At 35.1% G+C, this 16,434-nt stretch overlaps 1 protein-coding gene across 1 annotated transcript in view; it reads left to right on the top strand.

The window, feature by feature from the left end:
* The window catches only part of ABCA13 (ATP binding cassette subfamily A member 13), a 169,735-nt gene that overhangs the window by 81,547 nt on the left and 71,754 nt on the right, over window positions 1-16,434 (top strand). The window contains exon 35 of the mRNA XM_072328092.1: window positions 6,092-6,182. Coding sequence (XP_072184193.1) covers window positions 6,092-6,182 — 91 coding nt within the window. The remainder of the gene's footprint in view (window positions 1-6,091; window positions 6,183-16,434) is intronic.

Genomic DNA, 16,434 nt, shown 5'->3' with positions numbered 1-16,434 from the left:
ATTCGAACCCAGGCCCTCCGGTGCCGCAAGCAGCAGCTTATACCACTGCACCACTGGGGGCACACATTTAACAAAGGAAAATTATGTGTGATTTGATCAAAGCTGCTATTGGTGTCCTAAGTGTCCTTTGTTGTTCTGAATGAACTTTGAAGTTGTAAGGTTGAAGGTTTGGTTCAGATAGCTATGGGGAGAGGGAAAAAATACAGAAAATACAGAAAGTACTTTTTGAATTACAAAGATTTAAATTTTAGGACTTTGCATACCTATGCTGGAAATCTCTTAAGGAATACTGTGTGTGTACCGGGGGAGGGTGAGGGGGTGGAGAGAGAGAGAGAGAGAGAGAGAAAGAGATTAACACTTCAGTATACATGCATTTATATGCATATGTATATAAATATGCACACACTAAACAGAGCAGAGAAGGGGACTCTGTTCTACTTCATCACTTTATAATTTATCTGTGTAAATAGTCATACCAGTGAGAAGTTCTGTTTTCTGGATTGTTTTTACCTGGACTATAACTTTTAAACATCAAGATTATAGATCATTTTGAAAATAACACCTTTTTTCTACTTCTGGTGATGATAGGAGACTAATGTCAGTATTTTATGATACAAAGACTACACTACTTTTACTTGATGGTGCAATTCACTCAGCATCACTTTGTGAAACTGATTGCTCCTATGACTAGCTATAATGTTAAAAACAGACAATGTTGGACAGTATTTCTAACAGACAATTGAAATATATATCAATTAAAAACCCCACTCCAATAACAATATATGAAATACAGATACCTATGAAGCATTATCTATTAATATACAGCAATAATCTCTGTATAGAAATTTGTCTTATCTTCCTCTGTTTCATGGAAATGTATGAGATGTTTTGTAGTATTGTGGTCATCTACAACACAAAGTCCCCCAGATAAAATAATTTTCCCAGTTTTTTGAAGATGAGGCTTCTGAAGGCCTGTCAGATGCTAATTATGCATTGTAATCATATTCTGTGTGATAGTCATATGGGAATTAATGAGGTTGGATGTTTGAAATTGTCAACAGTTCTGAGTTTGATGTTAGTAGTTTAGAATCACTGCTCACACATAATTTATGGGGAAAAATATAAAGAGAACCTTATAAATGTAAGTATAACCTCAAATGTCAGTTGTTCAGGAAATTAATTGAACAGATTCACCACCAAGTGGAGCTGCTGTACCCTGAAGTGATCCACTGGGATATGTCTTTAGGACTGTATTCATATACAACAGACTTTTTAGCAGGCTCCATAAGTGTAAATATTCTGTTTTTAAACTGCAGTTCAGAGAATACTATGACAGCACATGTATGGTTGATTCTGAAGTGAAGCTCTATACAACTGAGTTGTTTATAATGAGAAATAAAGAGCCTCCTTAATGATTCTCTCACAAATGTGGCAAAAATTTGCTGTGGCAATGGAAGAGGAGAAAAAAAGAAATATAATAGAGGTTTATAATGCAAAGGCTGTCCCTTCTCTATATAATTCTGTGAAACAAGTAAAAATGATTGGAAAACCCTGTAATTTTCTTTCAAATTATATAGGGTGATTAACATGCTGTAATTAAGAATAGTATTTACTGCCAGAGTTTATAGATCTTAAGGCAATGTGTATATTGACAAACTTTTCTGGTACATCTCTATGGGACATCTTTGCAGAATTTGTTAAGTATATGTGAAGTTATCAATGGAAGAATTGGAGACTTCTTTAGTTGTGCTTCATCTGCTATTCAGTTGTGAGCTTGCTTTAGCTTGTTTTCCGTAGGGAAGGTTAAAATAAAAAACCTTTAAAGATGGTATCTGATATTGATGTATCATTCTTCAGCTTGAAGACTTAATGCATTAATTTAGGATGATTTCTGCCATCTCCGTATCTCATCATTAGTTATTACAACCTCCATATTCCATTTTCTTATCAAAAGCTTTTTGCACTGGCAACTAAATGGATAGCACATAATAGTGCTATTTAGTCTATTCAAACAATTCAATCTGAAAACAAAGCACTTTGACTTTACGGGAACAAATGTGTTACAATCTTTATTATATCCTTTCTTTTCGTTCTCTCATTTGCTCACCATTATTCTTTAATGTGAGGGATATTTCCTCTTGCTAAAATCTTATACTTCAAGGGAAACCTGTTTGCCATTCATTCTTCAAAAGAATTTTGAAGCTCTAACAAAATAAGTTCCTGACACGTTTAAATCTCACTAATATTATATTTGCTTTATTTTTTATTTAAAATATTTTCCAACTCTGTTTTTGTGTACTTCATAATGTTTATGATCTAAAGATAGGAGAGAAAATAGGATAGAAGGGTGGTTACTGGAACTATGTATATGCCGAATGCTCTCTGGAGGATGATTAACTTGCAGTCAATTCTGAATTTTGAAAACTAATTCCTTTCTTGCTTAGCACTGAGGAGAGTACTAAACCGTTAAAACTTTGTAAAATAAGATGTGTCAAAATATCTGTTATTGGAATTTCTTTAAATTCACTTCATTGAAATAGTCAATTTGCCCCAAAACTTTCCCAAGAAAGGCCTTGACCTATTTTGGCCTTGAAGCAGTGTATAGCCTCTAATGGGATTCACTTCTGTTTAGTGTTCTCTAACGTCTAATAAGAGCACAGTTACATTAATCTGTTTCACTGTGGTAATGCCACCTGTTCAGATCTTTTTCCTAGAGGGCAACGCATCTTCTACACCTGCTCACAACCTGGTGTTTTCAAAGAAGCTGCCTGACTGGTAGCTGCTACTTGCCACTAGTGCTATCCTCTTCAACAGCCAGCATTGTCCCTATCCCCAGGAATGGCAGAGATGGTCCTACAGAGTCAGGCATGCAGCCAGTTCTCAGGGCCAAGTGCTGGAAGTGAGCCATGTGATTCCCCTCTTATTTTAAACCCTTTCCTGTAGAGCACAGGTTTTCTGTTGCTCTCGGCTGTCAAATGTCTATCTTCCTATCTATTGCCCTTGAGAAGGGCAACAAAACTTGTGAGGGGTCTGGAGCACAAGTCTTATGAGGAGAGGCTCAGGGAGCTGGGATTGTTTAGCCTGAAGAAGAGGAGGCTTGGGGGAGACCTCATCGCACTTTACAACTTCCTGAATGGAGGTTGTGATGTGGAGGGGCTCGGCCTCTTCTGCCAGGCAACAAACAGGACTTGAGGAAACCCAGTCGTAGCCACAAGTTATATCAGATGAGGTTTAGACTGGACATTAGAAGGAACCTGGAATAGTCTGCCCAGGGAGGTGGTGGAGTCGCCTTCCTTGGCAGTGTTCAAGAAGTGTCTGGATAGGAAGCTAGGAGATATGGTTTAGGGGTTTTCTGTAGGTATGGTAAAGGGAGTGTGGTTGGACTAGATGATCTTATAGGTCCTTTCCAACCTTGTGATTCTATGATTCCTCTGTGTATATATGTTTCACAGCCAGGAGTGTTCCTTTTTGGCAAATGGCAGAGGTTGGTGGCCAGCCATTGACTCAGGTCAGTGTTCATCCATAGTGAATGTTTCTAGGACTGCTTGTGCCTCATTCCAATTAGGGAAACACTGTAGCTCTGGGAGGCTATATTAATCATGAGCTGCCTGGAAGAAAATATGAATATAATGTGAATAGAAAACATAGCAAAAGGAAAATTTCTTTAAGGTTAGTATGGGTTATAACCGTAGATTATAAACTTCCAAGGGATACTGAGTACTATTGGTACTGCTCAGACACTGAACAAAATTCAGATAAACTGAATTTTACAAAATATAATCATTACTCACATGAAAAATGAATATTTTTAAGAAGGAGATTTTCAGATTTGGGTATTTGAGTGTTACCTGTGGTGGTTCTAATAAGAACAGTGTGTACGTAGTATTTGTTCTCTGCTCAAAGATGTGTTCATTGGAGTCTGATTGTATCTTCCCAATACAACTTCCATGTGATCTTAATCTCATGTGCTTTTTATTATTATTTTTTTTTTTCCCAGGGACTTTCTTGTGTCTTCTATATTACTTTTCCTTTTCCCCTCACAAGTTTGACTACTCTTTTTGCAAGTGTCTCTTGTAAACAAACTGCAAACAGCAATTAACATTTTCCCACGCAAAAATAGCTAAAATACACACAGGATTTGTAGAGTAAGAGAGCAAAAAAAATTTGCTAAAATATTAGAGGATAGCGTATATGTTAGCAAAATGTTTTGTTTGTTTGTTTGTTTTGTTTTGTTTTGTTTTTTTGAGTGCATGATAAAATCTTTATGGTTACAGACCAGCTTTTTCTTCTTTAACCTCAGCAGAAATTTTGATGCTGAACTGAGTATGTGCAAGTGACAACCTGTAGATTATTTACTGTCCTAGCCAGAGGGCAGCAGTTCTTTGTGGTTTTAGCTTGTACAGTTTGCTTTGATTTGCTTGACGGATTTAGTGTGCAGATGAGCTGCCTGCAAGCAGGCCCAAAGCAGCAAATTAGAATGTGGCTTTGGGCAGTCAGGATCTCCCTCCAGGGTCTAACAGAGCAATGTCAGGAGGTATTCAATTTCTTCTATCCCTGCAATTACTAATGGCTGGAAGCGTTCCCTGGAACTTGACAGGTAACAAATGCAATCAATAATGACAATTAAACGACAATTATATTGACTAAGCAAAATTTAGTTTATATTGCAGTCAGGGCTCAGCAAATCAAGACATATATTTCCACAACAATAAAATGCTTCATATTGTTTGTAGGGTTTTAATTAATTAATTAATTAATTTTTTCTATAGCAGAAATTCCTTAGAAACAAGGGATTATTATTATTATTTTGTTTTGGCTGGTATTGAGTTCTGCAGAAAGAAGTAAACTTAATGATTCTTAATCATTCTTAATGATTTTGGAAAGTTTTAGTGTAGTTATAATTGGTATCTTGCAGTTCAACTCAAACAGAGAAGAGAAGGCTTTCATCAAGAGAAAGTAAATCTTGGTTGTAATTTTGCTATTCAATTAGAGATGCTAACAGTAGCTGTATTTTCTGTTATTTATTTATTTTATCTGAATTTCCCAGGTCACTGTTTAAATTGCAGTTCAGATTAAGATATTTTTAATTTTAATTTTCATTTGAGTTTACAAGAAGTGGGCTGAGTATTAAATAACTAAGTCACTATGAAAGCTGCTCTAGGCTTCATCAAGGCTGAGAAACTGAAAAATAAAATGCATCTCTGTAAAATTCAAAGGACTTTATGTGTATTGAACTATGAAACAAGATTAAGCATGCTGTAGGGAGTGTAACACAAATCTATTTGGCAAAGTGTATTTACTAAGTAATAGATCTCATTGTAAAATTGGTGTAATCTGTTTATTTTAATATTATCATCAGCTTCTTTATGCTGTGTGTGTATTTCCTCACTTAAGAAGATCTAACCCTTATTATCTTAGTCCAGTGAAGACTTCTAGATTGTTAGATTTATTAAAATAAGATAATTTTGGTGTTTCACACAGTGTTTTTTAGATAACAGAATCTTCATTAGATCAGCAAATGAGCACCATGTTCCAATCTGGAGCATGCATGCTAGTCGTTTTGCTAACAAAGCATACATTAAAATTGATTAAAATTAATGTCCTTTTTCATATTCAATGTCAAAGAACCTTTATGAGTTGCTGAATGAGAATGGCAATGGTACAACTAGAACTCTGGTAGTGGATTCAGTTGTTTCCATAAATTTCCAGCTTGAATATCAGAAAAGACTTGAAGCTGCCCATATACCCTTGATAAAAACTAAAGTAAATGAGCTCCTACACGTGCCACAGCTTAGGATCATAAAATGTCAAACAAGCATAGCCGCATAGCCAGTCTGTTGAAAACTCTTATCAGATAGATGGTGACTAGGACAACACTTTTTATAGGTGGAATATATTGGAATTTATTTCTTGCCCTTTATTCCTGGGGATACCTCTTCCAGAGAGTTTGAATAATTTTATAGTCATACTCCAGCAGAGTGGCCACTGCAGCCACTACTACTGTCTGACAATGGAAAGCTACATACAGTTTTAAAACAAGTAGTCTATAGAAAATTGAATCTAAATTATTATTATTTCTACTCTCTGAAAGGTATTTCTGAAGCTACTGCAGGACTCAGAGAAGATGCCGTTTGTTCCACAAGGAGCATGTCTGAACAACGCAAAAGATGCTGAACCAGCCTGTAAGTAGAAAATTAGATACTTTCTAAGGCAAATAGATTCAGAGATATCACAAATCCAAAGATAAGTATGCACAAATCTTCTAGAGTTGAGGGGTGCATAAGCAAATGGAGAACACTGTCTATAACAATCTGGTAGTAGGTTTTTATACACCTGTTATGATTCACCTCAATATCACTTGGCAGTTTTCTTCCCATCCTTCTAAAACGTGTTCACATGCTCACACATGCTTACTGCATCAGCATTCACATACTTCTTGCTACCACCCTCTGACAACTAATTACCCCCTTTAACTCACGATAGATAAATATTTCTGAGATATACAGTAAATATATTGTGTGGGATCTATTAGAAAGGCATAGTCATTTCCATCTGTGTTCAAATAATAATAACATTTGTTTTCTCCTGTATTAGAAGGTGCTCTTCCTCTCCTTTGACATGTTGTTTGTCCCTTGCTTATTTTTTTTTTTTTTTTCAGAGTAACTGTTGCATTTTTTACTTTTCCTGCAAGCACAGGAAGAGCTCCTTATGAACATTTGTGAAAGCCTTAGGAAATTTGTTCTCCTTAAAAACTCTTGTTAGAAGTCACTAATGTGATGCCTTGCAAAATGCAAGCCTCAAGGTTGCTACTGGCGTCTGGATGAGGAGCTCTGACATATGGTTTAGTGGTTTGCTGTAGCTACGTTAATGGGAGGATAGTTTGACTAGATGATCTTGTAGGTCCTTTCCAACCTTGTGATTCTATGATTCTATTATTCTACTGTTGCTTGCCCACCAAGCTGACCAGTATTTTCTCATTGCTCTTGGTAGTCTTGTCTATATAATTATCATCATGTTTCTTTCTATTTGAAGATTTGTGTCTAGATTATAGAATTCTTGGGTTAGGAGTACTTTATTCTGTACAACACTTTATTCTGTATGTGGTAGTTTGCTTCTGTTTTTGTAGAACATGGACACAGCATCTCCTGGTCTGTGAATGTGGACATTCATTATTCCAGTAATGGAAACAATAATTTTGATCTAAGCTATTATTATTTGTTATAATAAATTCAGTTGGATCTTCCAGTAATGAATAATCAGTGCCAAGGACTGTGACCTAAACTGAATCTTTTTCTGACAAAGTGTAATCTTGATGACATTTGGAAAGAGTCTTTTTACTGGGGTATTTCAGTTCCTGTTGAAATAGGGAAAATATAACTATGCGGTAAAAACAAACAAACAAACAAAAAACCCTCTGCTAATAAAAGAAAATTTCCACAGTGAATGGTGAGAACAAGATTTCAGTTTAAGAGATATTTTTCAGTAGCTGTTTTTAAAGAAAACTCAGTTGTGCATTTATTCAAGACTCAGCTCGGATATTCAAACCTGTTTCAAATCAAAACAGTCTGTCTTCTCCACATTGTGTTTTCATTAACAGTAAGATTTTACCATTCCTAAACTAATGAAAATGCAGTATACTGCACTTAAGAATTTGCTATCTCTTACAGTCCACGTTTCAAAAAACTGTTTAGCATTTGTCACATTGATAAAGAATCTAGGAATCAGAGGCCCTATGTTTTTCATTCTGATAAATTATAGTAAGAAACTGTGATAATAATGCCATTTCTTTAGGGATGAGAGTGCTATAAAATTGTCATTCAATGCAGATGACTGTCATTCATCATTAAGGACAGTTGTGAAGTGTAGGCATAAGGGATTTGGGAAATGGTCATGAAGGTATCCATCATTGTCAAAGTTAACCAGAATACTCTGTGGGCAATAGCTTGACCTGTATAATTTTGAAAGCAAATTCAAAGGCAGTCAAACTTTCTTTTGTCAAAGTAGTTAAATGAATTTTCAAAATCCCCTTGAGCAAACAGCTTAGTTATTGGGAAGATCACAAGTTGCTGCTATTTGATTTATGAAAGAATTTGCATTAGAGAGCTTCATTTACAAAGTTTAATACAGGAATGTTGGTATCCTTTGGTAGCACTGAGGCCTTGAGGGCTCAGGTTTGTGCAGAAACCAAAATGTTATCTTTTATCTCCTAGAAAAGTTGGTGTATTGGAGCTGTGTGCATGTCCCATCTTAAATAAGTAGAGAAAATGAATGAAACCAATTCATGACTTTGGCTGATGACAATGCTATGAAGAGGCAAGAAACATCTGCTTGGTATAAACAGGACAGTATGTCACTGAAGCTAGAGCTTTGATACTTTCTCATCTTGTTTTACAATGATATACTATGCTACATCTGACAGCTGGGAGGTTGCTGTGTTTTTAATTTGTGACTAAAACAGTGCCGATGACACAACAGTGTTTTGACTGTTGCTGAACAGTGATTGCTGTTCCAAGGCTTCCTCTTTTTTTGCATTCTGGCTCTCTGTGTATTGCATGTAGGCTGAGGGATATATAGGCTACAGAATGGATTCACTAAATTTTTAAAGGACTAATAATGGGATGTTTAGATATTCAAATATCTTGCTGAAGAACCAAATGAATTAATTAATCTTGTTGGATTTTATGTTTTAAGCATGTTTGAGAGATACCAACTGGGTACAAAACTCTTCAAAAAGTAAAGCACAGTTGGAGCTATAAAATTAGAGTTTAAATGAAAGTAAACTATTGGAAATTCAAAATAAATAAAGTGATATTTTTTATACATGGTGATACATAACATTGGAAATTCATTGTCATAAAACACCATAGAGACTGACAAAATAGCTCACAGAAGTGCTATTAAAGCTTATTCATCTTTATACTGCTTGGTTAAGCTGTCCACTGAAAGTATTGGAATGGAAGCAAGTTGATGCACAACTAGTTTTACTAGTTATTTAAACCTGATGCATATCTTTCAGTCTTCTGTTAACAGTATAGATAATACTTTACTACAACTTCAGCACTAGAAAGTAAGAAAGAAGTGCCAGACGTATTAGATTGTTTATTGTTAATTGTTTTCTTAGAGGAAATATTGTGATTCTGGTATATGTTGAAAATTTCTCCTCTTTCAATTCTTTACCTTCTGATTTTTCAGCCCTGAGTCTCGCCTCTTTTTTCTTTTTGTCACACTTTCAAGAGTGTCTGAAGCATATAGTATTAGCAGTCATGAAAATATTTCTGATTTCATGGGTCAGATCATTTAAATTGTTTAAAATTAATGTACGTTTTTTTTTTTTTTTTTTTTTTTTTTTTTTTTCTTTTTTTTTTCAGTAGGGGCATAAATGTAGCTTCTTTTACCCTTCTGAAAATAAATGGTTTGGATTTTATCCTTACTTCACATGTGTTTCATTCTTCATCTGCTACTTCTGTCATCCAAAAATATTCCCTCTCAGTTGCTTTTCTTGTGGCTGATACCTGTCTTTTTCCAAGATCTTGGACTTTCTGTTAGTAAGGCTCATTCATTAAATGGCTCTAATAGTCATGGAAAGATGGCATTCATTTTCAGTAGAGAGAGGAATTCTCACAATGCCAGAAAGTTGATACGCTTCCTATTCTCCATTTTCTTTCCATCTCCATATTTGTCTCTATTGCTGTTAAATAAAAGAAATGAACCCTGCCTGCCTTGGTCACAGGGGCCTTTTGCTTCTTACATCCCTAGAGATAAAAGTAATAAATTGTCTTCCAAATGGGTTTCTCAATTAAAATATATGATTGCAGTTTTCTGTCTGGATGAAAGCAGCTGAGAAAATCATAATCCCATCTGAAATTTCTGTTTTGGAAATAATTATTTGTTTATGAATCTATTCTGTTGATGGAATTGAGACAGTTCCATAGAAGGGTACCTTTTGTGAGTTAGTAGTAGCTTTCCTTCACTGTGTAATTTAGTATTTTCATTGGTACCTAAAGTGTAAAACACTTGGACTGAGAGGTATGCTTAAAGAAACGTCATACATAAATATGTATTGAAAAAGATGTGAGGTTGTGGTTTGAAATTTACTGAGTATTTTTCATTTCTAACTAATTGAAAATAATGAAGAAAAGTATCTCATCCCATCTTATGACAGAAGAGATACTGCCTTTTCTATTCAGAGGAAGCACGATCATTTAGAGAGACATTTTTTTTGTGGGTGACAAGAACTGATAGGTGTGTTAATGTGATGGTGATGACTGCATGTTGAATTTCTACATATCTCATAGCTCATCTACTCTGCTTAGGTGCTTCTTGAAGCTGAAGGACAAAAGATTCAGATAGTTGTGGATGCAGTAAAAATGCTTTGTTTATACAAAGTTAATTGGTATTATGTGAACTTTCTTAGCATTCCATCCAAGCAATTGAGTCATCTCTTCTTGACAGCATGTTTCTTTAGGATCTTTTTATTTTTCCCTCAGATTTGCTGGTGCTTCCTTTTCTCCTTCTCTTCCCTTCTCTCCCTCCTTCTCTCTCACTTGTGTGTAAACATTTATACACCAGAAGAAGGTATTGGTGGTATGGCAGTAGAGATTGAACCTTCCTACTGATATTCCATCACATTTTGTTGCTGTGTGGCAGGTGGCAGCAGAGGGACAGTCTGAGAGAATGGCATCTGACATGGAAGTGCAGGTGGAGCAAAGGTGTGTCACTGAATTCCTCCATGTGGAAAAAATGGCACTCACTGACATTGATTGACACTTGCTGAATGTTAATGGAGACCAAACAGTGTATGTGAGCACAGTGAGGTGGTGGGTGGTGCACTTCAGCTGTGGTAACAGAGATGTGAACAGCAAGCCATGTTCTAGATGGCCATACAGATTTTTATGAGTGACATGCGGGCTCTTGTTTATTCATGGTGAAAATACATAGCTAATGGTGATGCCTATGTTGAAAAACAGTGTTTTGTAGCTGAGGATTTGCTCTGAATTATTGTGCTTTTCTATCTGTTGTAGTTTCTCTGGAAATAAGTAGGAGGCAATACTTGTGGAGCAACCTGTGTATATATAATATGTATATATAATATGACCTCTACCTCTGCAACCTTGCCTCATATTCAAGAATTTCCTGTTGTTTTCTTTCAGTTCCTGTGTGTTGTTGGGGCTATTACAACAGCTGCAGACAGGGAGAAGGTATTGCTAGCCAATCTGAACATTCACAGTATTTTTTATATCCTCTCTTTTAATGAAATATTCAGGAGGCTTGTTCTGCACTCTTAAGGACTTGTCTTCCATTTCATATTGTAATATTTCCTAAGAAATCCTTAATTAATAAATAAATAGAGAAGTAGAAATCTTCCTAGGAAGTTAGATGAAATCCTAGCAGACAGGATTCCTGTATTCATTTACTGCTTTTGTGAATGACTTTGTGCTTTTAGTGGTGTCTTTTTTTTTTTTTTCCCCCACATTTGTAACATCTCCAAAAATCTGCATTCAGTGGTATGTTAAAACATCAAGGTGATGGATTGCCTGATGTAACTAACACTAATGTGGGCACACCTATAGCAATAGTTACTTCCTAGTTTAAATAGTGAAATCCATTTTGGTTCATGCTTATTCTGTTGCTCAGTAGTATGAGTTTTAAAAAGATAGTGTTTTTAATGTTCAAGATAAACTGGTTATTTCGCTCCTTTATAATATGGAATCTTCGTGTTGAAGGAAATTTTCACTCAGAGATTGAAGTCTCAGATGTAATGTCAGAAAACATTTATTCTTAATGTCTTGTCTCAGCAGTGGAGTCATTTTTAGTACGGGGTTTGTGTTCATCTGAAGACGTGCTAACCTTCAAGCTTTTTCTTGTTTCTTACTATATTTTATGCACCCTATGTTAAAAATTCTGTATGGTCCCTTGAATTGTGCTTGGCAAATATTCAGTACTGTGGATAGGATTCAGACTCTTATGGTTGAGCCATAACTTCATTGGGGGGCTAGCTGAAAGAAATAGTTGTTCCATATTCCAAGTTTAGCCTTCCTTAATAAAGGGAATGAAAATACAGTGAAGAGGAAGAAATTATGAAATAAAGCTTAACATACTGTGAAATAGGACAATGTTTGTAGGCTTTTTGGTAATTATTTTCAAGGAGGCTTTTTGGTAATATTTTACAGTTCCTTATATGAATATTATAAAAGATCAGAATGAAAAGCTCTGCGTTCACTCATCACGTAAACTATCAAGCACAGAAATGTACAGCATGATTTAATTTATTAGCTACATATGAAACACCTTTCTGGGGGGAAACGAGCATGTGACATTTTTCTGCCAGCTTCAGTGTGTGAGGTTTGCTTATTGTTATGGAAACAAAGACTTTGTAAATTAATTTTCTATTTCAAGGAGTGGCTGTTGTAAGTCACTAAATGCATTTAATAAGGTCTGAATGGATGCTGGGGAAAAATCTGTTTTGTAGGATCAGAATTGGAGCAAGTGGCGGTCTTGGTACTTTGTGTATTTAAGAAGTAGTTATACTAGTATCTACTGTCAAAGGCATGTTGGGCATGTCTCTTATCCTGTGCATGTGCTCTTAAAGATTTTAAGACACGCATTTTGCTTTATTAATGTTCTTGTATTATGTTGTGTTACAGATGCAAATACATATCCTTTAACTTCACCCATATAAATAATTTAATCTAATCTAAATGGTCATTTTTAAATTTTTTACTTTTAAGTAATATTTATCAAGCCTAAACACTTTTCCTTCTGAAATGGAAAATTGCTTAGGGAGAACTTCATGGAATATCTGTCTACTTTCTCATGTCTCTGTTCTGTCATTAAAGCTTTCCTATTTTTTCTGTTAAAAGAGCCCTCAAAGAGATTATTTCTGAACACTCATTGTGATTATAGAACACAATTTTGGAACTTTTGTGTTTTTCTTCTGCAGTTGAAAATAATATGAATGTTCAAATATATTGAGAATATCTTCTCAACTTAATTTGCATGTTGGCAGATATAAGTGTTTGGAAGAAGACTCATACCATTGTGTTTAGGAACATGTATGTTTTCTGTATAAATGCCTTAAAATTCACTCAGATATGATCAATATTTGTGTAGATGCATCAGAAACAGTAATGTTATTGTACTTAATCAAGTCAGGGTATAGAAAGTGAAAATAACATAGGGGAGTGTAAGCTTCATCCTCCCTTAATTGTTTTTATAAAATCAGTTTTCCTAAGGCATTTTAGTTCTTAAGTTTAGCACTTAGGATTTAATGACAGAATCATTGGATTGACTTTGTTTATTTTGCTTGTACATTTGCTGTTGGGAAAATTGGTTTCCATTTCTGAGGTTCTGATGAAGTTTTGAGCTGAGGTATTATTTGGCTTTCTTTACATGGATTTCTGTTTCACACTTTAACAACTACAGGAGTAACTTCTCATTTTCAGGTCAGGACATTGCTAGTAGTCACACATCTGTTCTCTAGATGGTAGTAACATTCTGCAGGAGGACCAGATTTTTGTTGCTTAAAGCTAGCAGAAGTCCAGTTTAGGAGCTACAAGGAAAGTATGCATAGCACATTCAATCTGAAAGGCAGCATACCAAACAACCAGCATTTAGGGCTGCATTTCCTTTTGTTAACTGTTCAGTCAATAACTTTATATAGGTCACAAGGTGACAACTTGGTAAGATTTGTTTATCTCACTGATGTCTTAATTCCTCATCTGACATCTATACATGCAGTTTTATGACATATAGACCCTATGTTGGACTTCTGTATAGGTGGTAATTTTAATCTCATTCTATATGTCTCTCTGTTTTGCAGTTTGAACACGTTACTGTATTCATTGGAGGTGCATTAGGAAAAAAATGGAACATTCAGTTCTGTTAATCAAGATCTTTCTAGCAGCTTAGTACCACTATGAGATAGCAGAATGCTTGAGGAAGTAAGCAATTCATCAGATAAATTTTACAATTGTTTGCTTTAGCTGTAGGTCTGAATAAAACGTGCCTCCTGTAAAACTCATTCATCTTTCAGTTTTGAATTGTTTTCCTGCAGAAATTCTGACATGATTTTATTGTTATTAGAACAATTCCAGTAAAGATAGCATCTAAAAATATCCTTAATTATTCTCAATTATTGCTCCATTTGTTTTCTCTGAGCAATTCGAATAGGCTTGTTCCAGAGTGGCTTTAAATCTTGCATTTAAACTTTTATGCTGTGGTAGAGAGAGCACTCAGCTTGTGTTTCTTGTCTGCTCTTCATCAAACACAGCAGAAATACTGTGGACTGTAGCTCTACTATCTACATTTGGATCAATCTTGAAGTTTTGTAACCTTAGTGTAGATGTGTTTGTCTTATTCTAATAGTTAGAGTATTGATTTACACTTCTAAAAGTATGAGGAAATGGTCTCAAATGGCGTGCTGCTTATTGTAATAAGAGAGTGTCTTCTAGCACAGACGTTCTATATGGTGAGTGTCTACCTGTGCATGTAGAAATGTATTCTTACTTTCTGCCAAGTCTGCTTTGTATCAGGTCAGTTGGAGTCTCTTCTGGACAATTCTGACAGACTGTATTTCTCTGATTTTGTACTTGTAAAGAACACAGACAGTGAATTAAGGCATTGCAAATAGGCTTCTGTTTTGTAACCACTTTCCTCTGCCTGTTTTTCTCCCTCCTTTTTCTCTCATTCCCTCCTCCACATGGCAGTTAATTGCAGGTGCATCACTGCAGGGAAGATAGTAGTACAAAAAACCTCAAATATCTATTTGGAAAATTATCTCCTAGAAATTAAAATTAGCGTACTTGTTGCGAGTTAATCATACAGAAATTTGGAATTGGAGAATTAGGGCTACCCCAATAACAGGGATTTTCCTTTTCAGGGCATGATATGATTATGTCCATCTGGCTGAGTTTTTCATATATCTTTTGTTTCCGAAGAATATGCTCTTTTGTGATGAATGTTTTCTGGCGACAATACAGTTCACCGCAGAAGACTTGAAGATACTTGTGCTTTATTCCAACTTTTTCTTCAGTATGATCTAAGTAAACAATCTGAACTAAAGTGTGCAGAAGAAAGGGAAATAAAGACAAAGATAATGAATGATGAAAACACTGTACTTAGCAATATGCCCTTCTCCTTCGAGACCAGGCTACTTTAGATGGCCAATCATCCTTGGTTTTCAGTGCAAGAAACCCTTTGTGTTTCCTGACATATGTACTAAATATAGGTAGCGCACTACGAGTTTTATGAAACAAACATTAGTTTTGTAGGCTCTAGCTAAGATAAAAGTAAATTAAAATAAGATTAATAGATACAAAGGGTTAAATGTTAAGTGCAGACATAAATGCTTTGTGTTTTTCTTGTTCTTAGTAATTTAATACCTTAGAAATCTTAAAAGATTTTTGAGTCAATTATGGAAAGCCAAATACAGGCTACTTTTTACCTTTTTACAATGTGTCTGCAGTCAGACAAAATGGCATGATGCATGGAGAATGCAGAGAGATCGGTACATGAATGCATAATGCTATTACATAAATCAGCTTCACGTCTGATAGACGGCAGTACTGAACACAATATGTCTCGAGAATGATATGGTAGTAATATAAGTGGATTTGAGGCAAATGGTGAAGGTGATTAGGGCTATGGAAAATTTTTATGAGAAGACTGAGAGCTTGAGATTGTGTATGCAGAAAACAGATTGGGAGCTCCTATAATCCATCTCCTGTAAAAAGATTTAAGATTATATCCAGCACCATCAAACAAAATAAATTCAAAACAAACAAGGTAGTGATTTTTGTTGTTTTGTGTACTTTTTTTTTTTTTTTTTTTTTTTTTTTTTTTTTTTTTTAACATGAAACATAATGGCATGAAAGTCTTCAAGGTCACAAGGGTTGAAATATAAGATGATTTGACACATCCTGAAGAGATTTCTATAATGAATATGGACTTTCTTAGAAATGTCAATAATTTTAAAGTTTGTTTTTTTTTTTTTTTTTTTTTTTTAAATGCCTGGGGCAAATAAATACTTTTAATATAATGATTTCTTGCATCGTCTTGAGATACATCTTGGCTGTCCAGCTTCAGAAATATCAAAAAAGTGTCAGGATATTGGACCAAATGAACCATTGTTATTATTTAGACCAACAATTTCTCTTCCTATTGCAATCTGAATGAATTTGTTAGCTTTTCTCTCTGCTTCATTTGTCAAGAAACAAAATGAATGGCAGCTTTGATTTCCCTTCCTGCCTTTAGAAAGTAATTGTGATAGCCCTCTTTCAGAGATTCAAAGGGAGCAAACATTTTGAAGGATCTTTCACTCCCATTTCATGCTTATAATCTATGAGCAGATCTGGGACTATGGTAGATTTTTCATTGTATTCTGCTGCTTTGTACTTTTCTTGCATTTCCATACTTTGATAGCTTTGATAAATGAGA

This window comes from Excalfactoria chinensis, chromosome 2 (genome assembly GCF_039878825.1).
Source record: "Excalfactoria chinensis isolate bCotChi1 chromosome 2, bCotChi1.hap2, whole genome shotgun sequence".
NCBI lineage: Eukaryota > Metazoa > Chordata > Aves > Galliformes > Phasianidae > Excalfactoria > Excalfactoria chinensis.
The sequence above is the reverse complement of the archived record's forward strand: the minus strand, read 5'-3'. Positions and strand labels throughout refer to the sequence as shown.